The 23,287-nt window shown below is 36.6% G+C and overlaps 1 protein-coding gene across 1 annotated transcript in view; it reads left to right on the top strand.

The window, feature by feature from the left end:
* LOC140153472 (uncharacterized) overlaps positions 1-17,625 on the top strand; it is a 51,953-nt gene extending 34,328 nt beyond the window's left edge. The window contains exons 13-19 of the mRNA XM_072176233.1: positions 4,278-4,506; positions 6,628-6,826; positions 9,324-9,530; positions 11,763-11,957; positions 12,822-12,976; positions 14,132-14,348; positions 16,819-17,625. Of these exons, the coding sequence (XP_072032334.1) occupies positions 4,278-4,506; positions 6,628-6,826; positions 9,324-9,530; positions 11,763-11,957; positions 12,822-12,976; positions 14,132-14,348; positions 16,819-16,958 (1,342 nt within the window). The 3' untranslated portion in view covers positions 16,959-17,625. The remainder of the gene's footprint in view (positions 1-4,277; positions 4,507-6,627; positions 6,827-9,323; positions 9,531-11,762; positions 11,958-12,821; positions 12,977-14,131; positions 14,349-16,818) is intronic.
* The last annotated feature ends 5,662 nt before the right edge of the window (positions 17,626-23,287 follow it).

Raw genomic sequence — 23,287 nt, 5'->3', positions numbered from 1 at the left:
TAATTATGTCAATGAATTAATTGGAAGGTGCCAAGAGGTCACAGTTGAGGGCGCTTTTCAAAATGGCTGCCAAAATCCAATGAAAATCATATGCCTACGCTTAAAATGATCACTTATGAGGTATAAATTACCAGATTTTGAATTAGTATTGTTGGCAGTAAGTATAAATAAGTCACAGTATTATTAGGAAGGTACCAGAAAGTCACAGCTGAGGGCGCTTTCCAAAATGGCCGCCCAAAGTTTATGAAAATCATATGTATGCAGTTAAAATGGTCACTTATGATCTATAATTTACCAGATTTTGACGAGAATTGCTGGCAGTAAAGTATAAACATTAGCTTCGGAAGATTTTTAACATGGGGGGGGGGGCCTGAAAGTTGAAAATTTGTGTGTGGGCCACACTTGGGGGTGTGCGAGGATGCCGCACCAAAATTATTGAGGGGTGAGCCCCCCCCCCCCAAGCCCCCCGGTTCCTAAGCCTATGATAAAAAAGTCAAGGTATTAATAATAAGAAGATACCAAGGTCACAGTTGAGGGCGCTTTCAAAATAGCCGCCAAAATCCTATGAAGTATGTTTTGGGGTCACCTCAGGAACCTAAGACAGCTAGTTTGGTTCGGTTGGGGGTTGCAAAGGAGGTGGTCCTAGCTCCCCTAGTATATTTCTCATGTTTTGGATCAAACGTTTTAACTAGAATTACGCGGTTCGTAATTAAGGTGACCCCACATAAAGGTGTGTAGATAACAAAGGTTTATAAATAAAAATAATAAGCAATATGCAATAAGCTCATTGGTATTCATAAATATGCAAATAACATGACACAAAACTATACAGCTTATCAGGCCACCATATACTATCACAATACCAAGTTAGAAGTTGATCGGTTATTGCATTTAAGCTGCAGATTGAATTTATGAAAATGTGTGCAAAATATGCAAATCAGCTTATCAATATTCATAAATATGTAAATAACATGACAAAAATCTATACAGCAATCCAGGCCAACATATCAAATCACCAAACCAAGTTTGATATAATATTGGATGGCTGAGCATGATACCATACCATATCGGATGAGTCGTAAAAATATCGGACGAGCCAATGGCGAGTTCGATATTTGTATGACGAATCCGTGTTATGGTATCATGCGAAATAAGCCATCCAATATTATCATTATTAGGCTTTCTTAACTCCTAATAACCCTGAAAACATAATAATGAAGTTGATCGGTTATTGCGTTTAAGCTGCAGAGTGGATTAATGAAAATTTAGGCAAAATATGCAAATAAGCTCATTAATATTCATAAATGACACAAAACTATACAGCACATCAGGCTACCATATCCTATCCCCATACCAAGGTTGAAGTTGATCGGTTATTGCGTTGGAGCTGCAGAACGTAGGCAAAATGTAGGCAAAATATGCAAATAAGCTCATTAATATTCATAAATATGCAAATAACATGACACAAAACTATACAGCACATCAGGCAACCATGTCAAATCAACAAACCAAGTTTGAAGTTGATCGGTTATTGAGTTTAAGATGCAGAGTGGATTAATGAAAAATTGTGCAAAATATGCAAATCAGCTCATTAATATTCATAAATATGCAAATTACATGACACAAAACTATACAGCACATCATGCCATCATATCCTATCACTGTACCAAGTTTGAAGTGAATCGGTGAGTGCGTTCGAGCTGTAAATTGGATTAATGAATTTGCTTCCGCCCGGACAGCCAAACAAAGTAACAAACAAACAACCAGGCAACCATCTGGATGATAACATAAGCCCCACATATATGTGGGGACCAAAAAATAATTGAATTTTGGTGTCCTTAAGCTAGCTCTAAAATTTTATTCATATGGCTCATCATGTACCGGTCACCAAGATGGTTATCATTTATATATTTATCATTTATGACATTAATTTTGAAGCCCGGTATCGGTCTCGGACCTGCCTGTTTCGGTCTTGGTCTCGGTCTCGGACTGCCTGGTCTCGGTCTTGGTCTCGGATAGGCCGATCTCGACTACAACACTAACACTAACAACAATGTGTACAACAATGTTGTAATCGAGACCGGCCTATCCGAGACTGAGACTGAGACCAGGCAGTCCAAGACCGAGATCAAGACCGGCTGACAGTAATATCATTATTGAATGACAACTATCTCAGTGACTGGTAGATGATGAGCCATAAAATCCAATTTTAGTGCTAGCTTTTTAAAGCAAGGATACCAAATTCAATTATTTTACAAAATATTTGATCCAAAACAAGAAAAAAGGACCATTACCTTTGCATCCCCCGAACCGAACCAAACCAACTTTTTTAGGTTCCTGAGGTGACCCCGAAACAAACTTCATTTTGGCTGCTATTTTGAAAACCGCCCTCAACTGTGACCTCTTGGTACCTTCCTATTAATACCTTGACTTATTTATACTTGACTACCAGCAATACTCATCCAAAATCTGGAAATTATAAATTATATACATCATAAGTGACAATTATTTGTTTTTCATAAACTTGTGGCGACCATTTTGAAAAGCGCCCTCAGCTGTGACCTTCTGGTACCTCCCAATAATTCTGTGACTTATTTATACTTACTGGCAACAATACTAATTCAAAATCGGGTAAATTATACCTCTGAAGTGATCATTTTAAGCGTATCATGTATGGTTTTCATTGGTTTTGGCAGTCATTTTGAAAAGCGCCCTCAACTGTGACCTCTTGGCACTTTCCCATTAATTCCTTGACATAGTTATACATTACTGCCATCAATACTGATCCAAATTGTGGTCAATTATATCTATTACCTGACAATTTTAACCGTATAATTGCTTTACATTGGATTTTGGTGGCCATTTTGAAAAAAGCGCCCTCACATTAAAATTCTCAGGTTACAGACTTTTAACCTAATTAATTCTTGTTCCCCATGCAGAACTGGTGCAGAAAAAACCATATGAGAATTTCTCATTTTCTTAGTGGTGTTTCCCTCATTTTTAACAGGTCTAATGCAACACCATTAACATTTTCAGCGAAGTAGTGCAAGATGGGGGTTTTTATGACCAGGAGTATATACCTTAAAGTCATCCATTTTGTTTTGATAAACATGGTTGGGTTTTAAAAGTATCTCAGATGTAATTTTGGAAACAAAATTCTACATTTAAATGCCAACATTACTAGGATTGGATCAGGCAGATGTAGGCCTATTTATCATGTTTTTTCTACTGAATCAGTTCGCATTATTTACACGTCACGTGATGCCGTAATTCTGCATATGCCCAAAGTTTTTCTTCTATCACCTGAAAGGGCATAATGTCATTGTTATATTTACCAAGAATGAAGAAAAATAATTCACCTCGAGGGCGGGTGTAAGAACTTAAAGTTGACCATGAAAATTCTTGTTTTTCAACTTCTGAAAATGTGAAATTTCAGCGTGGCAACAGGGTATCAATCTGGCAACACTGACTTATTAAAATTGGGTAATTGTAAGACAATTGCTAGGGTTACTCAACTGTGAAGTCCGTTTGGGCAAAATATCTACCACCTTTATGTGCGGTTTTTGCAAAGTTTGTACTTTTTCACGAGTGAAATCAGAGGAATTATGGTGTTTTTTAACCTAAAATCAACAAAAACAAGGTAGGCCTATTACCATGGCAACAAAGGAATGCTGAATTTTTAAAATATCTTTTTTTGCATTGGGGCCCAATAGCTTCTATCTCCCAGACTTGTAGCAAAATCCAAGAGATGACGTGTCCAAAAGTTTGTCAACGTAGAAAAAATTTGCTCTTACATTGTTATATAAATAGGTTTAGTTCGCAAAAGTATTCAAACTTGTTTTCCTCTAAATGGCATTTCTTGAGTTAATGCTTTCTGGTTCTCAACCCACGATATGATCTTGAAATTATCATAATTTTTTTGACATTAATCAACAAATTATGTGGATCCTATGTTGCATGTTGATGTGGCAGTCATGTCCCATCATTTGATACAGTCTGTATGTCATGCCACAATAGATCATAGTGGATCTGCCAGCAAATTGAAGTACAGTTAAACATATATAATAATTTTCTACTCTCATTAATGTCTCCCGGCCAAGTAAATAACAGTATAAAGAGAGAGGTGGTCTGCTGTGTCCTAGCAAAACATCACTTAATGTGAGACATTTTTATTATTTTAATAAAAATGTGTCACAGTGACTGATGTCCTACTAGGACACAGTAGATAGGATGCCCCTCTATTTATAATTACATTTGTATAAATGTTGACATTTCAGTGTTGCCTTGGTAGCCTCTAAGAACCTGTGTTCCCTTGTCTCCCGTGGAGATACATACCAATCAATGGAATGGGTGCTGCTAGATTGTCATGCAAACCTTCTAGAAATGCTACTTGAAACACAAACTAGCAACACTACATGGATAGCACAGAGATGCCAGAGGTTATCTGCACTTATACTTAGTTCTACTTTACCTAAGAGCATAGAGATATTGAAGTTACAGGAAAAGGTATGGTTTCAACATTGCTAAAAATAACTGCTCTTCATGATTTCTAGGTCTGATTTAAAGGAGGATTTCGTGACCCTAGCATCCTCTTTTTATGATATTTTTCAGTAGATATCCACAAAAAAAGCTTATTCCCAAAATTTCAGTTGATTGCGATTTTGCGTTTGCGAGTTATGCATGATTATGTGTACACTGCTCCATAGGCCACTGTTATAATTTCGTTCTGGTATACCAGAACGAAATTCAAATTTGACGATATCTTTGCTAAACGAATTAATCTGCAAGAAATTTTTGGTACAAAAGCCAGAGGTTTCCAGTGGTATAAAAATCTCTACTTTTTTTAATAGAAAAGTGGGGGGATGAGCCTGTGAATCACGAAATGCCCTTTTAAGTTGGTAAATTCAGGCCCGTTGGAAGCAAATTAAAAGTGGTACAGCCCACATTGGGGGTCTGGGGGTGAACAAACCCAGCTGGGTTTGAAGGGTCAGAGCCCCTCATGGGGGTTCAAGGGGGCGAAGCCCCTGGAAGCCCAAGCACTTTTGAAAATGAGAAGTACAATTTCAACGGCAAGTTAATAGGACTAAACTTCAAAACTAGGACATTCAAAATAAAATGATCAACCGTAAAATTCTCTCGAATAAGACATACAATACTAAATTCATATTAAAGTCACTCAAAAAATAAAACAAAATGTGAAATCAACCATTCAAAAATCACCGAAACTATAAAGTTATCATATTTATACAATATTATACAAATATTGAATGTTTATGAGTACAATGGTAATATTTCCATGAGGTGAAATATGGACTGTTTTTTTTTAGGCTGAAAAGTGGTAAGGCCATGGCCGTACCGGCCGTAGCGGTTCCGACGGGCCTGGGTAAATTTATGATCTACAATTCTGGTCTAAAACAGTTTGAACTCTTGAATAAAAGTATGACTGTTTAAACTTTATTTAAGTTATTTTGGACATTCCAAAATGCTGCTTTCTTTTGTGTGAAGGCTGAACCCGTTACTAGTATTACAAGCCTCCCCTTCTCCAGCAATCAATGTTGGGTATGTGGGGGCAGCTGATTTTCCACATGAACAAGGGAAAACATGGAAATTGATGGTTGGTAAGTCTAAACTTGCTGTCACAAACTTCAAAGTAGGCATTGTTTAAATTGGGTCACCAGTTATACAGTCCTGTCCTATATCAGCAAAATATTGTGAGAATTGTGCTGCAGGTTCCATTTTATTTTGAGTGTAATCATTCTTGACTGAGTTATTAGGGGAAGGAGCGTCATATCATTTTGTTACTGATGTTTTTCAAGTGTCATGTGCCCTGAAATATTCCATAATATTTATTAAAAGTTACATAGTTTGAAGACTTCACACAATTATGGTAACTTTTGTACCACAACTGGCTAACAGTAAAGTGTAGTAATTTTAAGTTAAGTTCTTGTATGATATTGTATAGTGATTTGATTGATAGCCATACTGCACTAATTAATAAATAATCATAGGTTGTTATATAAAAATTAACAGTAAAATCCAGCAGCTGGTTGAAAATCTGAGGTATCATTACATAGTGAATTTTGGTTTCAAATATATTGACCACCCCTCTACAATACAATTAATACTGTATAATATTTTAACATCAGAGAATATTATACAGATATTAACTGTCTATGAGTGTGATGGTCGAAATATAATCACGAGGTGAAAGATGTATTGTTCCATTCCACATTCCACGAGCCGGAACGGCGAGTGGAATGGAACAATACATCTTTCACCGAGTGATTATTTTTGACCATTACACAATTTAAGACAGTTAATATTTGTTTTATATCACTCATACATAAATTATATTACTAAAATACTATTTAAGGTAGGAAATACATTTTTTCATCAACATAACACCATGTTTTGCCATGATATACTTCACATTTTGGGATCCACCCCATAACTAAATCGGCGAGTCTAAGAGTCAGCGCACGGCTTGGCGCACTACGGCAGGCACTATGATGGTAAAAGACTATCACACGGAGAGGCTGATAGTAAAAATGATAAATGGTAATCAACCAATGAACTGTCTAGAATTTATGTATGAGTGATATAATTATTTCTATTGAATTTTTACAGACCTGTGAGAAAGGTGTGATAGCCCAGCCATGGAGTAGTCAAGCTTTATGTCAGTTAGGAACATCACAGTTAGCTATGTATGACAACAGTCCTGATGGAGCTAAAGATTCATTACAGGAAGCAAAGCTGTCTTTCAGAGCTAGTATTGAGCAAGAAGGAAAGCCTAGTATAGGAGGTCACATACCTGAACAGCTTAGTAGTAAGTAATAAAAATTCCTTTAAAAATGAATGGGAGCTTTGGTGTGATGCCCTGAAACAGCTTGAAATTGTATTGCACACAATAAAAGCATCTACAGAATATGTGGCCATCCCACCACAAAGGGCCTGTATTTGTTGGCATATCTAGGTAACCATTTTAAAATGATTATTAAAGCTTTGATTTCAATGTCACTATTAGGGACAAAGTCTAATTAATAGAATAAGGTTGAAATTACTTGTCTGGCTAAAAATTGATGTTTGAAGCGTTAAGACAGAAAATATCTCAGTTGTAAATCCTTAGCAATGAAAATAAATTTAAAAGGTATGTCAAACATGAAAATCATGAATATCCTAATGACAAGAGTGGCTAAATGGAAATCAAGTAGGGAATTGTAAAGATATTGTCAATCTAATTTATTTGTAAATTGCTCAAGATGATTGGCTACAATAATATGATACATTTCGAAGTTTTCCGTTGGAAAGGTATTAAGGCAGCTGTGTACTCTCAGACATGCTTGTAGTAAAAGTGCAATAACTTTGTAATTATTAGCGCAAGACATATAAAAGTATACATTTTTATAAGGGCAAGACATCAATAAATCTTAATATACATACAGATTTGGGGTAAAAACAACAATTATGAAGAAAATCACAAAAAAGTGAGTTTTGGCAATATTTGTTAGGTACATCATAACAAAAAAACACTCTTTCCAAAATATTTTATTTTGTTTTTAGCTCAATCTTGAGGTTCCATTCCAAAAACGTTTTTTTAATTTTTTTGATATCGGCCTTTTGATATTGACCATATAAGGCATCAAATTGAACTTTTTGAAATTCACACACGCCTATTTGCACAAAATGATGCCTAAAATCGGAAATAGACCAAAATATAAAAAATTAGAAAACCGTTTCTTGAGTCGGTCATGCTTTTTACGATGATCATGTTTGCTTACCTATAGATGCTGTATTTATTGAGTTATCGTGTACCTAAATCGTCATTTTACCGAGAAAATGAACATTGAAATAATGGCCGTTGAAGTTTAAAGTGGTCACATTTTGCACTTTCATCGAATCTACGCAGGGAGAATGCGGCAGTTTTGCTTTTCTACCTTATATTACGGGAACATCGGGTTAATCCACAGCCCTTGAGAAGTTTGAGCGAAATCCATTCATAACTTGATATTTAAATCGGGGAAAGAACTTGAAAAAACCCACATTTTAACAGCTAAAAAGGAGCCATTTGACCACTAGGTTTTGTGAAATCAGTGCTTCCGTGGTGTTTCCATAAGATGCGCCACAAGCATGCAGATAAGCGTCAGCGTATCGTAAGCGTATTTGTGCGTTAACAAATTTTGCGATACGCAACGTGATGCGTTTTGCACGCGTGTACCCTGCTGGTACAACAAAGATTTTCTTTCCTTTTCAATTTCAAACACGAGTGGAATAGGGAAATAAAATCCTTAAAATATTACAGTTGGAGTTTACAAATCTGGATTCGTATTCCTTGTATTTATAAAAACATAACAAAGTACAAACATATCAAAAAAACTCAATTTTGCGAAAGAAACAATGTCTAGAGTACACATCCGCGTTAAGCATACCAAGAGTGCCGCGGTCATTTTTGCAAAGGTCGCGTCGTTGATAATTTGACCTTTAATAGCCTAGGAAATGCGCATGATGGTCCTCCGACAGTGAAGTGTTTTTAGTACCTCTTAAAAAATTAAGAGACCAATCAGCAGTTGGTCTCTGACATGAAAGGGTAAATTGGGCCATTCCAGTTGAAATCCACACTCCCCCTGTGGAAGATTTTAGAAATATCTTCCACAGGGGGAGCATGAATTTGAAATAGAATGAGCACATTAGGCAGCTCCATTTGAAACTCACAGGGGTAGTGTGGATTTTATATGGAACAGCCCATTGTCAAACTAGACAGGAAATCTGTTAAAAACTGTGAATTTAAAACTGTCACTTCTGGCATATGGATGAAAAATTTTAAGAGCGTCTGCATGGCGGCTGATGGTCACATATGTGCGTTATTAATTTTATAGCGAGTACTATTTGAAGCATGAAGAATTTTGGAGAAGGACACTTATGCATATTATGCTCATGACTTTATGCATATCAGACTGAGATAAGACCACCATTTAAGTTAAGTGGTGAGGGATAAAAGAGGTTAAATGTAAAACCAAGGAAACAAACAAACACTATGACATTTTTAACTTTACGATTCATGGAAAAGTTAAAGATGTTCTTCTTCAAATTCAAAATTTAGACATCTTACAGAAAGTTGCTGAAGTTGAGTAGTTCATACACCCGGACCCGGACATCTTAGTTCAAAAAAAATTTAAGCAGTCTCATTTAGATAATTATCAATCATAAACACACAGGCAGGCAACAAACATTACAGCAACTGTATTGATCACACAGACTGATGTGGTTTATGCCTGTTTTAGGAAGTGTGAGAAAAGTAGTTGATGTTGATTTGTTTTATTTTTCAGAATCATCTTGGTGGCAAGATAAGTTGAAGAAGGAGAAAGAAAAGAAAGCAGCTGAAGAGAAAGCCAAAACACCTGCTGCATCAAAGGGTCAACCTACTGGGAGAGGAAGAGGAGGGACTCCAACTAGGGGTGGTCCTGCTAGAGGTGGGACTACTAGAGGGACACCAACAAGGGGTGCACCTGCAAGAGGAGCAACAAGGGGAACAGGTACTACTCAAATTGAGAATTTCAACTGGTAAACTAGCCCATAAGGCCATAATGTACCATATCCGTCCAATTTTAGTCGTGTTATCCTTTACCCAAAATGATGAAATAATATTAGTAATAACTGCCGGGATGGGTTTCTGTCTATTTTAAGCTAAAATAACAAGGTATATGGGGATGTAAATCTTCAGGAAATTTCCTGATTTCAGGAAATTTTGCTTGGATCTTCCTTGTACAAAGTAAATAAGGAAATACATATTTTCAGGAAAGTAGTTTCAGGAAATGAAGTCAGTGCTTGTTTTCATCTCTGGCAGTCAACAATAATGGTTAATTTTCACGGGAAAATTTTCTGGACACATGACACCGCAGACATTATGGAATATGACCCCGTGCACAGCGGGTGGTCTACCAATGTATTTGAATAGGAAGAATTCCCCCTCTGATGCAAAATAAGTTATTTGTTGCAAGTTAATAATATTATGGTAAGAGTTTTCCATAGATAATTTTTTTTTCTGTAGGTAGATATTTTTGAAATTAAGTTTGCATAATATTCAATAAATCAGCCACGCACAGATTTCTATCGAAATTGCGGCCAAGAATACTATTCCAATTCAAAATTACTAAGACTTAAATAGCGAGGTCACTGCCGAGGGTTAGGGATCAGGCTCGAGGTTACACTCACATTGATAGGCATTGGTCACGTGTCCAGAAAATTTTCCCGAGAAAATTTACCCATTAACCCTAACCCGCCTGAATACTACAAAATACTATACAAATATATACTGCCATGAGAGGTTCTGGTTAAAACTATGGGCCCGAGGTGAGATCAATAATACTATTTTCCTGAGGCGCAGCCCGAAGGAAAATAGTATAATAGATCTCAACGAGGACCATAATTTAACCAGAACTTCGAATAAAGGCAGTATATATTTGTTTATATCTTCATTAATATGTTCTTTGTTCATTGATTTGTTAAAAGAAAATTATTTGGCGTTTTGACTCTCCCGCTTCTATCCTGAGTGAACAGCACGACCAATTTCAGCACAACCTACCCTGCAAAAAATCGAATAGCCTAAAATCGGGCTAACCAATTACAGCAGCGAAATGGCGCTATAGCAGTTTCGCGTGCGTGAACTGTTCCGTCGCATCGAATGCGCGCATACGCTTGAAGGCATGGTCAAAAGTACTATTTACTGACTTGGAGGTACTATTTACGGCTCATCCGGGACATTGAAAATACTATTTACGGCTTAGAGGTACTATTTACGGATAGGAGTACTGATGGTAGAACTATTTTTGGTCATGTGATCCACTTTTAACCTATCAATGAACAAGAATATATTAATGAAGTATATAATACTCGATATATGCGCTGTTCATGCATGCATCCCACGTGGTGTGATGACGCAATAATCGCCCTAAGTGATATATAGGCACGGTTTACGCTGGCCAGTGAAGCCCAAGACCCGTGGCAAAGTGTCGCCGACCGAGTGCTTGGCATGCGAGGGGTCTCGGGTTCGAATCCCACCCAGAGCAAACAACTTCTTTCCTTCTTTTCTCTCTTTATTCTTTCCTTCTTTCCCTTCCCGTCGCCAAAAAGCCCTTAGGGGGTTAGGGTTAATGGGCTATTCCAGATGTATAATAAAAATAAAAGAAATGGGGGACTTATTGTTGCTCCATTGACCTACAAACGCAACAAATTTGGCTGATTCCATTTTAAGTTGGGACATGTGTGTATGTTACAATTTGCCAAAAAATCATGTTTGAAAAAAAAAATATATTAAAAGGTAGTACATTATGGCTTCAATAGAGTTTTTGCTTTATCCATGCATACAGTACATGCATACACTTGTTTCTAACTGGAATTTGTGACAAAATCTTGTGCACGCAATTATTGCCACCACGCGCACATCAAACTAAAAACTGTGTAAAATGTGCCCCAGTTACTGATAAGAAGTCTGGCTACATGCGAATACTGTATTTTCGGCGCTATCCTTTGCCACTTGGAAAGATACTGAAGATAAGATGGGGTGTAATAGTGAAATCAACCCCAGACATATTTTGATAATGATGTGTATGAACAAACTAGCCCAAATAAGTCTTTCTGATTTATCATTCAGTCCATAATAGTGTACCTTAATATCATTGTTAAATATATATAGAATTAGGCTCATTGCAGTAATGTACTTAGTAAACTTATTAAATTGATAATTCCATTATTCATTGTCTCCACAGCAAGAGGTGGTACAGCAAGAGGGGGAAGTACAGCTGCAGCCACCAGGGGTGGTACAGCAGCTAGAGGTGGTAAAGTTGCAATTGGTAAAACATCAAGTACTACTAAAACCGCACCAGCAACAGGTGGCAAGTCTGCAGCTAAGACTGCATCTACTAAATCACCTGAACCAGGAAACAAACAAGAACAACCTGCTGGTAAGTACTGTTGTGGCTGTTTGACTGGAAGAGTACTCTGGTCGATCCTTCATGTAATTATTTCGTGTAAGCTAATCCTAACTCTAACCCTAATCCTAACCCTAAGCCTAATCCTAATCATAACCCTAATCCTAACCCTAATCCTAACCCTAAACTAACCCTAACCCTAATTTCGTGTAAAATTACATGAAGGAATAACCAGTACTCCTGAGCTTTTTTGATCAACATCAAAAATTTTGTTACAAATCTTCTTTAAAATTAGGGCAATTACTGGAACAGTTGGAATTGTCATAGTGTATGCAAGATTGTTGTGTCTGGCAAGATTGTCCTGCTTGGCCCTTGTCTGACTATTATAGCTATAGCTGGTTTGCACCAAGTTCGGTGGTCACATTGGTTCGTATTTCGCTAGTAGCAGTATCAAATTGTGTACATAAAGTTAATCGTGCAGATCAACATGCACGCATACAAGGGCGGTTTGTTGGCATTTTCCTGATGTTCATTTCTTGATCAATTTGCAATTGACATCCATCACTATGTGATACATCTGATTTTCACACCTGTCACTACCACCAATAGTATACTTTCCTAAATGTGTGTTATAAACTACAAGCTATACTAGTTGTACAGTAAAGTGTGCTGAGGCTTGTGGATCTACGTCTAGGCGTTGTGCCTGTGCGTAGCGCACTATAAATCACTGCGCTTTAAAAAAAAAAATTTTAATGCTGGCAATACTATCAGGAAATAAAGAAATTATCAAAGATTTGCCCTTTTTTTTCTGCTGGTGCTTCTCGCATTTTCAATGTACATGCTTATGTTTTTTGGTAGTTCATTTGTTTTTGAGGTTATTTGTTTGATTGTTTCTAGGTTCAAAACCTAGTGTACCTGTGCCAGCTAATGCGCCATTGAATCGTATAACATACCCAGCAAGGCTTGGTCTAGCCAGGGCACTATCGAGGGAGACAGAAGACTACAAAGAATCAGAAATGTTATATAATGATGTTATTACTATGGCACCACAGGTTAGTACAATGATATGAGATAATTGGTACCAACCAATGCACCATTGAATCGTATGACATACCCAGCTAGGCTTGGTTTAGCCAGGGCACTATCAAGGGAGACAAAGAATCAGAAATGTTATATAACGATGTTATTACTATGGTGACATGTGTAAGTACAATGATACGACCAATGCACCATTGAGTCATGAGATAATGATATGGTTAATCTTAGTCACAGAAACAGATGCTTGCAAGATTCAGAATGGTTTAGAAAATTGTATAATATCACATTGGCAATAAAGATTAGATAAGAGAACAAAAATGGAACACTGCATCGTCTCCTTCGACCATCTTTTCCAAACTGCCCTTATTAGAGAGCGCATTTTATATTAATGAGCAAGCATAGCGCGACCAAAATCTTGAATGATCATTCCCAGCACTGTCGTGATTCCCAGGGGCTAAATTCCCGTTGGTCGATTTGGTTGATCTGATTTGTTGTCTTTGTCAACAACGTGTCGACGTCAGGATTGACTTTTCCTGACATGTCGCCAAGCCAAAAGCTTGCTGACGACAGCCCTACACTAAACCCTACCCTAATCCCTACCCTGGGCATCAGGAGGCAAACAGTTTCTAACACTGAATGATTCATCCAGAATTCACATTGATAGAAAAAATAACCTATAGTGTGTACTATTTCATCGAATTCAAACCTGTCACTGGCATAGTTCTGAAGCTGTAATTAAACAAATTCAGAACATGCATCCCTTTAACCTAAATATAAGAGGATGCTTGATAAGATTGTGTCAAATAAGCTTTTATTTGTAGGAATGATCTTTGTAACCCAGTTGTGCAATACAGAAAATAATAACATTTAAAATTGCTTAAAAGTCTAAATCATTAGAACTCATATTCCAGACTGTTTGCCTAAATTTTCAATTAGTCATTGGTGCATACTGACCAAAAAGCACTTTGCATGCATGCGCAAGCCTTATTTACCCTAATACGTACAATTTTTTTACAAATATTCAGTTTGTTTTCACCGGCACACAACTTGTTTTGGCAATTTTGATGTCGTGCTGCCCTCTTGAAATTAAAATCAAGTATGGAAGAAAAAAAAGCAATATTCTTCTGTTCTAGCTAATTTTTTTTGTATCATATTGAATTTTGATATAGATCCATGATGCGTATATAGAACTTGCTGACTTGATGATTAAGAGTGAACCACTCAAAGCAGTCGATGTATATGCCAGGTATCCATTCCAAGAGACGTCTTCATTTGATGATGCTTACTTACATGGAGAGATAGTACGACTGTTAATGAAGCATGAACAGTTTGATGACCCAAAACTACAGAAACATATGATTGCTTGGGGACGAGTTATGGGCATAGGTAAGCTGAAGAAGGAACATTTTTCATGAGTACTGATAAAACTCTTGCATCAGTTTGCTGTAGAGCATAGTTGTATATAAATGAAAATATGTTTACAATACAAAATGATATTGGTTACTCTCTGCATTGCTCTCATTCTATAACGGGCTACTGTAAAAGTAGAAATTTTTGTGAGGTTTTTATTTTCGCGAAATTCGCGAGTGGACATAAAATTGCGAAAATAAAAACTCGCGAAAATAACCTTTTGCATTAGGTTTCTATTGTATCAATATCAAAACCGCAAAATTTAATTCTCGCGCAATTGACAAAATCTTCAAAATATCTTCTCGCGAAAATATTGACTTTTACAGTATTCCATTTAAAATTTACACTACCCTGTGGAAGATTTTGGAAATATCTGCCACAGGGGAGTATGAATTTCAAATGGAATGAGCACATTAGGCAGGTCTACTTGAATTTTGAAATTCATTCTCCCCCTGTAGCAGATATTTCTAAAATCTTCCACAGGGGTAGTGTAAATTTTAAATGGAATATGGTGTCCTTAATAATTGCTTCAAATCTTCTCTCGGATCCCGTATTCATTTTACTAAAAAACATAAATGACATAAATGGTTAAAATGTGTCCTGAGAAAATGCTCTTAATGACAATGATCAATTCAGTACTGATCATTAAGTAGACTTTGGGTGAGACAAAATGCCTTGATCAATATCGCAAATACTCAATTTCTTGGGCAGTGGCTCATACATGTTGTTCATTGATTCCAAAAGCTATTATGTTTGAAAATTTCAGTCTCCAAAAAAAAATGCTGATTTGAGTTACATATTTTGAAACCATGGTCAGGTGTGGCTGCTTCCTGCCCTGATGATATATTTGCATCAATGTTTTTATTATAACTGAAGACAGAGATAAAAAGACTAGTTTGCATCTGACGTCACTGTCAATCAAATTCCCTTCGATCCATGATTGGTTAATAGCACGTAAAAGGAAGGTCGATTTATCTGGTGCCGATCGGAGAAAAGGAATAGCAGAAAATGTGGAAAAATTATGTACTTTTACAAGGCAAAAAGCATTTTTTCTATGCATTGTTGACATGGTGCCTTCGGGAAAGAAAGTTTCCTACTATAAAGACCGAACTTTTGAGATGGTTTGTATGTTTGAAGATGCAAAATTAACAATAAGACCTTTTAGCTTTTACCGCCGCGTTCAGCAACTCATTATCATCACGACACTTTTAAACAAACCATGATCGAGTTTGATTGACAGATGACGTCAGACGCAAACTAGTCTTTTTATCAATGTCTTCAATTATAGCATAAACTGGCCTCAAAAAGAAACTTATAATTTTTCACAAGGTCATATCTTAAAATCCTCTCCATAAAATTGAACAAAAATTGCACACTGGATTACTTCAATACTCTATTCTAAGGTTAAATACCACTAATTATGTATTACACGGGTTTCAATGGGAAAATGGCAAAATGCCAAATTTCGGGTGGAATTTTCTCATATTCAGAACTCTCACAGTTCAATGCCACCAATATCAGGTGAAACTATATGATTTAGATGCCAAATGATCAAAAATTCAACATAGGTTGACCTGAGACTTTTCTTGTTTTAAACACCTTAAAATGACAGTGCGCCCTCGAAGCTGAAAGTTACAATATGATAGGGCGACTATTTACTAAAAACCGAAGCCGTGCGTGTGAATTTTGGTACTATTACATCAAAAATGTCATATAATGAGAGAAAATGTACCATTTTGAAGCATCAAACTCTAAAAAGTATTTTTTGGCTATATAACTTGATCAATTTCAGCGATTTTAATGCAGTCTTTTGAATGCCATGAAAACAAATAGTTCCTCATCGTATTTCAATGTATCGCCCAGGCCTATTAGTGGTATTTAACCTATAAACACTGGTCAGTAACCAAACAGTTGTCGAACTGACACAACAGCAAAATGCACTGACATGGAACACCTTCCTAGACCACATTCACAGCCCAACAGATTTTTCTTTTGCTAGGTTCCAATTATTCCCCTGTACATTAACAAAAATTACACACAGGATCACTTCAATACTCTATTCTAAACACATGTCAGTAACCAAGCAGTTGTCCAACTGACACAACAGTAAAATACACTGACACGGAACAGCTTCCGGGACCACATTCACAGGCGAATAATTGGAACCCAGCAAAAGAAATCTGTTGGGCTGTGAATGTGGTCCAGGAAGGTGTTCCATGTCAGTGCATTTTGCTGTTGTGTCAGTTGGACAACTGCTTGGTTACTGACATGTGTTTAGAGTAGAGTATTGAAGTAATCCTGTGTGTAATTTTGTTCATTTTTATAGACAGGATTTTAAGATATGACCTTGTGAAAAATTATAAGTTTCTTTTTGAGGCCAGTTTATTTACCTTGAATATATGAGATCACCAGTGACAATAATTGCTAACATTGATTGTCATTTCAGGCTGTCTGGAGAAGTATGTGGAGATCCTGGATTCTAAGTTCAAGACAGAATTACTGAAAAATGTATATGCTGGCGTCAATAACAAGAATGTGGATGACCCCGATATGCAGGCTTTCTTCAAATTCAAAATGTGGTTGTGAATAGGATGGATAAGTGTATTAACAACTGATACACATCTAGTCGCTGTATCACTATCAAGGTTGTTTCCTGTGTCAAGTTGAAATGGATAATCTTGGAATATCCTTTTCAGCCAGGCAGAATATGGAAACTTGGCCTATCATCCACTGACTGTATGTTAGTCTAGAAATTTGCAATGAAAACCAACAAGATGTTTACCTGCCCATCCACTGAGCACAGAAAACTTAACCTAAAGTTAATTTTTTATTACTTCCGTGGTCCGAGCTGTGCGCCAAGCATAGACAAATGTACACACAGAAGAAATAAACAATCACGCTGATTGGCTGATCAACGCACTTGACAACAAGCCGGTTGACCCATTGGTCGTCGGCGCGGCGCATAGTAGACGACCTTGTCACTTCTACGCGATCGCAATTCACCAGCGCGTACTCGTAATAAAACTTTATGTTGGTGCAGAGGGTCAAAATCTGAAAGTATGTCATCTCCTTTGGAAGGTGAGGATACAGATTATAGTAGGTTATAAAGATATGTTCAACACCTTGAATTGTGTGTGCTATATATAGTAGTAATTTAATTTGACTATGGTTGATTTGATCAGCTGTGAACAAGAAGTGTATGATTTATGTTTGCTAAATACTGTGTATATATTGTTGTCATCTTGACTAAAGAAATTAAAAGGGCATTTCGTGATCCACAGCATCATCCCCCCACTTTTCTCAAAAAAAGTTGAGATTTTTATATCATTGAAAACCTCTAGCTACATAATGCTTATGTACAAAATATTTCTTGCAGATTAATTTGTTTAGCAAAGATATTGTCTATGGAGCAGTGTAATACACATAATCATGCATAACTCGCAAACGCAAAGTCGGAATCAACTGAAATTTTGGGAATAAGCCTTTTTTGTGGATATCTACTGACAAATGTCATAAAAAGAGAATGCTAGGATCACGAAATAAATGTGATTTATGTTTGCTAAATATTGTTGTCATATTGACAAAAGAAATAAATCTTGTTCAAAATGTGAATTGGGCAGGCACATTTTGCTCATAGGCATAGGGCTATTCTATGACTGAAGAGGTTCATCAGGTCTGTTGATTAAACAGCTAATTATAAAAGTTCTTTGTCAAGACCAAAGGAAAAACTTATGTTTTTTCTGCTACAGTTTGGCCAGAAACCTTCTGGCTTTCTCAAAGTGATTGATGTTGTTTTGATCCATCTGCTTGAAGCGGGAATCCCGGCCGGATGTTATTGTTTTACCAGAAGTACTCCTGTCTCTGACGTTGGTCTTGAGCAGAGGATCAAAGATGTGGCTCAGAAAGAATGTCCCCTTGTCTCTGTTCATGGTGTTGTCTCCTCTCTTGCGAATCCATACTGTTCCTATTAAATAAGGACAGTTGGCAGGTATGTAATTATATCTAAATTGATCTCTTGAAATGTACAGCTATTATTACATCCAAAAGTCTTTCCAGGTTTTAACAATCCGTCCATAATATATGCAACAAAATTTTTTCTGAGATATTCTTTAAAGGTCTTCCAAAATATTGAAAGTGCAAAAGTGGATGTATACTTTGTTCAGCTTATATTTAGTTGTTAGGTGCTGCACCCAACTATGATTCTATATCATCTCCATAATGTTTGGGGTCTTTGCCAATTATACGCCAAACATAGTAGGTGTGGATGTCATGTACAGAGTGTGATTGTTGTACTTGAGACAGCATTACAAAGTCCAGTTAATAAAGTCAAAATCCACACACAATTATATTGTTTGTTACATTGAGATTGGTAGTGACATCACTGCATTTTTTTACGTCACATAGCCGTGAAAAATGTGTGCTGCTATCTGCATACCAGAGGATGATTTAAGGAAGCCCCATCATGCACTGCAAACGTGTTATCACTAGAGTTTCAACTGCCACTTAAATTTCAAATCCCATTGAATTCTGTGCAAAAGATGTTGTTTAAGAACTGTGCGTGTGTCATTATTACTTGGTCGATTTTAGAACAAAAGTGGTGCATATGCATAAAGGATAATTCACACCTTCTGTAGGTAACATAAAATGTGAAATCGACTAGCATTTTGAATGCGTTTTTTATTGTAAATATATCAGTCCAAATTCAAATTTAACCATGCCCGTCAATGCAATGTGCGAGCAGTGGTGTCATGTTCACTCACACAGCTGTGCTAACCGCAAGTCAACACAGTGGTGTGGTGAGAAGTGCTTAAATCATCCTCTGTCTGCATACTATGTATGATTGTGTGCAAGGGCTCTGGCATACAGAAACACATTTTGATGTCACTACCAATGGTTAGATGATTCCATGGAAGTTTTTGCAATGTGTGATGGGGGTGTGGGTGTGTGAATAGGGAAGAGTTGTGTGTTTGTGTGGTATAGTTTATTTGTGACACGATCTGCTCCATGGGGGCCAAAGGAGGCATTTTTGACAATTGAGTTACAATAATTATTACCTTACACAAACATTAGGCTATCATACTGAAAGCACCCAAGGTCTAGCATACTTGGTTCTAAAGTTATCACGTTTTGTGAGGTCCATTTTCTTATGTATTTTATTGTTTTTTACTCCATATTCTTGCCTATATCTCGATTTCAAATTTGCCACCTTTGGTCCCATGGACCAGATCATGTCACATTTAGAAATACAACTATATGTATTTGACTGTGTTAGATGCAGATAAATTATTGTTTGCAGAAATAGAATAAACTAACATTCTGTAACTATTATTGAAGTTGTGGTGTTTTTTTTCAGTAATGTAGACTGTAAATTAGTGTTGGCTGATCCAGCCCAAGATCAGTAGTGTCAATCTCCCGATTGCAAAATTCACACATTGGTCCGATACGATCCCAATTCAGATATAAATTTTTATAATATTTTCAAATCAGCTCTAGTCCATCCTCAGTTTACCCAGCTACACAGACAAATTCATCTCTTAATCACACAGCTACACAGACGAATTCATCCCTTAATCTCCCTCCTTACACACCCTCAGCTACACAGACAAATTAATCTCTTCCTCACGGTGGAATTCATTTTCTCCAAACACATAAAAAATATTATTTTCTGCTGGAATAGGTGTACAAAAAGCCTCCTTGCATAAGGGACCACTGGAAAGTCGATTGAAATATTTTTGGCAGAGCAGCATGAAGATCGGTAACTTAAGGGGGGTCCCAGATTCAACACCGATTCAATCCCAGATCGGCCGATCCCCGATCTACCGATTCTGGACCGGCCAACACCGGATCGATCATCTGTATGTTCATGATGAATCTATTTGGCTAGCCAAATCCCAAACAAACAATTCACTTTTCATTACCAGCCTAACCTACTAAAATAGCTTCATAAGTTACTGATATCTTACTCTCTGGTAAGGAGAACAGAATCTGTTCTAAGAGTCACACTGCAGAAGTTTTATTGGGGAATATTTAAGGCATTACAGTCTTGACAGATATAAATATGGGCTCTTCCATTAAAATACACACTACCCTTGTGGAATATGTTAGAAATAGCTTCCACATGGAGAGTATGAATTTCAAATGGAATGAACACATTAGGCAGATCAATTTGGAGAACGGTTCAATCTGGAGGGTGAGTTTCAAATAGAATTGGTTAATGTGCTAATTCCATTTGAACTTCATGCTCCCCCTGTGGAAGATTATTTCCAAAATCTTCCACGGTGGAATGTGGACTTTAAGGTTATTAATTATTTTAAACTGTTGTGATTTGGTAGTTCACAGCATCTTACGAATGGTATTGAGCTTTGGCAAAAACTGCATTGCTCAATTCATAGCGAGCGTGTAGAAGAACTAAAATATCACAGATATACTTTTATAGGTGCTGCGGTTCTTGAGTTACGTTGTAAAGAGGGCTGAAACAACAACACTTTTGTAATATGTAAATAACTCATCAACAACAACAAATTAAGCAAGTTTGCAAAGTATACGATTTGTAGAATGAACTTTTGCAAAACATCAAGGTGTTAATTTTCAATATATTGATCTAGATAATGAAAATAGATTTTTAGGTTGCTTCGACCAACAATACCTCGTCTACCCTTAAATGGGTTAACCTTAATTCAAGAAAGTTGCAATTCAATGTTTTGTTTGTCTTCTAATGACAGTCTTCTAATGACAGAGAAAGAAGATAATGGGACCCATTTCCACAAAACCCAAAACATGTCAAAATTTTACTTTTGGGGTTGTGATATTGCTGTGACGATTAGAAAATAATTAGCTCTAAAATAAATACTTGTATTATGCATACTTTTGAAGACATGGTCCAATGAGATATTTAAAACCAATGCAGGGGATCAAACAATATAAACAGGTGAACTAGTTGATTATTAATCCTCTCTTCTAAAATACTGTTGACATTAATTCATATCGAGGGTTGAGAGCCAGAACGCATTAACTCACAATCACTTGCTCCCACAAAATGAGCACAAAGTCGCCATTACACTACAGAAGCTAAAGTTCATTGATCATGAAAAAATTAAATAGAAAACAAAAGAAATTAAGGAGGAAATATTGATTTTTGGAGGCTAAAAGGAGCCATTCTTGCATGTTTGGTATAAAGTTGAAGGATATATTTCAAATCTGGAATATCTCAGAAAGTTATTTTGCCAACTTTATTTCTCATTTTGTGAGAGCTGGTCATCGAAATTGTATGGTAGGTATTCTCAAAATCAACTCGAGCCAAGAAAAGTTGAATTATGGGAAGGGCGAGTAGAAATACATCACGATTCTAGTGATGTATCCGAGGTCTAGACAATAGGCACCATTAACAGCCATTTTGCTTTCTATATGATGTTATTCATGTATTGTCATACTACAATATATGAGTTAATACGTTTACAATTTTAAATAAAATATATTTAGAGAATAAACAATAGGAATTTTTCTTTTTACTATCCTCTACTGCGTGATAGATGGCAGGCAGGTCCAATATTTTGAGTAGTGGATGCCAGCGCAGCCGGTATCCACTACGATAAAAATATTGGACCTGCCTGTCGTCTTTCATAGGTAGAGGATAGTAAAAACAAAAATTCCCATTGTTAATCTCATTCTTAGTCAGTTAAATATTATTTTAATAACTATTTATTAAAACAAACAGTCATAAAAACTCCCCTTATTATAAAATGAACGAAACTTGTTTACAACTTCACATATTCTGTTGCGCGTACTGCTAGTACATGCGCATATTCCTCACTAGTCTACGCATACAATGTGATACATACGCGCACCTTTACAAGCGTGTTACGCGTTATCAACACTCATGATGACGTGGGGTCGATAGAAGGCCTGATAGATGACACATGAAATCTTGCGATTGTCCAATCAGATTATGTGTCTAAGAACTAGACCACTCCCACTGACTAAGAATCTGTCATAAATCTATTGAATATGATGGCAATTGTTGAGATATTATAATGCTTGACAAATTTAAAGCTGTGGTTGACAAACACGCATTCGTTTAAAAATGAAATTGAGCATTGTTGTAACCACTCAACCCCACATTGACCTTATGAACTCTCACCCTCTGGCTGCCAACATATTACAAACAAACAGGTCTACAACAAGTTCGTAAAAATCTACAAATCACACAACTAGTAGTCAGGCATCAAAGAAATGCTCTCAACACTTTATCAGTTGATTCTTTTCAATATCAAATTGCACTTTATATTTAATAATACAAAAATATCATTACATCTTATTATTTTTTCATTTCAGTACCGGTGTTTCTTTTGTCTTCAGTCCAATTGTCTGATTATTTGTTTGATTTATACAAGCTTCATTTGTGTATGGCTAGACCATAGAGATACCTGCTACAAATGACTAACAATTGGCTATTCCAGTTGAAATCCCCCCCACCCCCCCCCCCTGGAAGATGTGACCTTAATCTCCCACAGAGGGAGTGTAGATTTCAAATGGAGTTACCTATTCAGCTAGTGTGGACGATTAAAGTAATGTCAACTGGAATACCCCAATAGCAGCCCGCTGTAAGTCCTAGCTTTAACCCATTGTAAGTCCATCCAATCATAACACGTACAGATCCTATGGATGCACAATGTGTTGAAGACTTTCTTAAAAAAGATGCATTGTAAACATCAGTGAAATCCCCCGAGTTCTTAACAACAATTTGACTAATATTCTAATTGTGAGCTTTAATTTTTTTACTGTCAATTTGAGATGGGTCCATTTACATTACATATATTTTAAGACCCAAATTTCACCTACAAGGGTATATGTCTCCAAAAAGGTTTTTGTTTTTAACATAAGGCAGATACCCTCCACTAAAATATTATTTGGAGTTT

This window comes from Amphiura filiformis, chromosome 5, assembly GCF_039555335.1.
Source record: "Amphiura filiformis chromosome 5, Afil_fr2py, whole genome shotgun sequence".
NCBI lineage: Eukaryota > Metazoa > Echinodermata > Ophiuroidea > Amphilepidida > Amphiuridae > Amphiura > Amphiura filiformis.
This window is presented reverse-complemented; position numbering and strand designations above follow the sequence as displayed.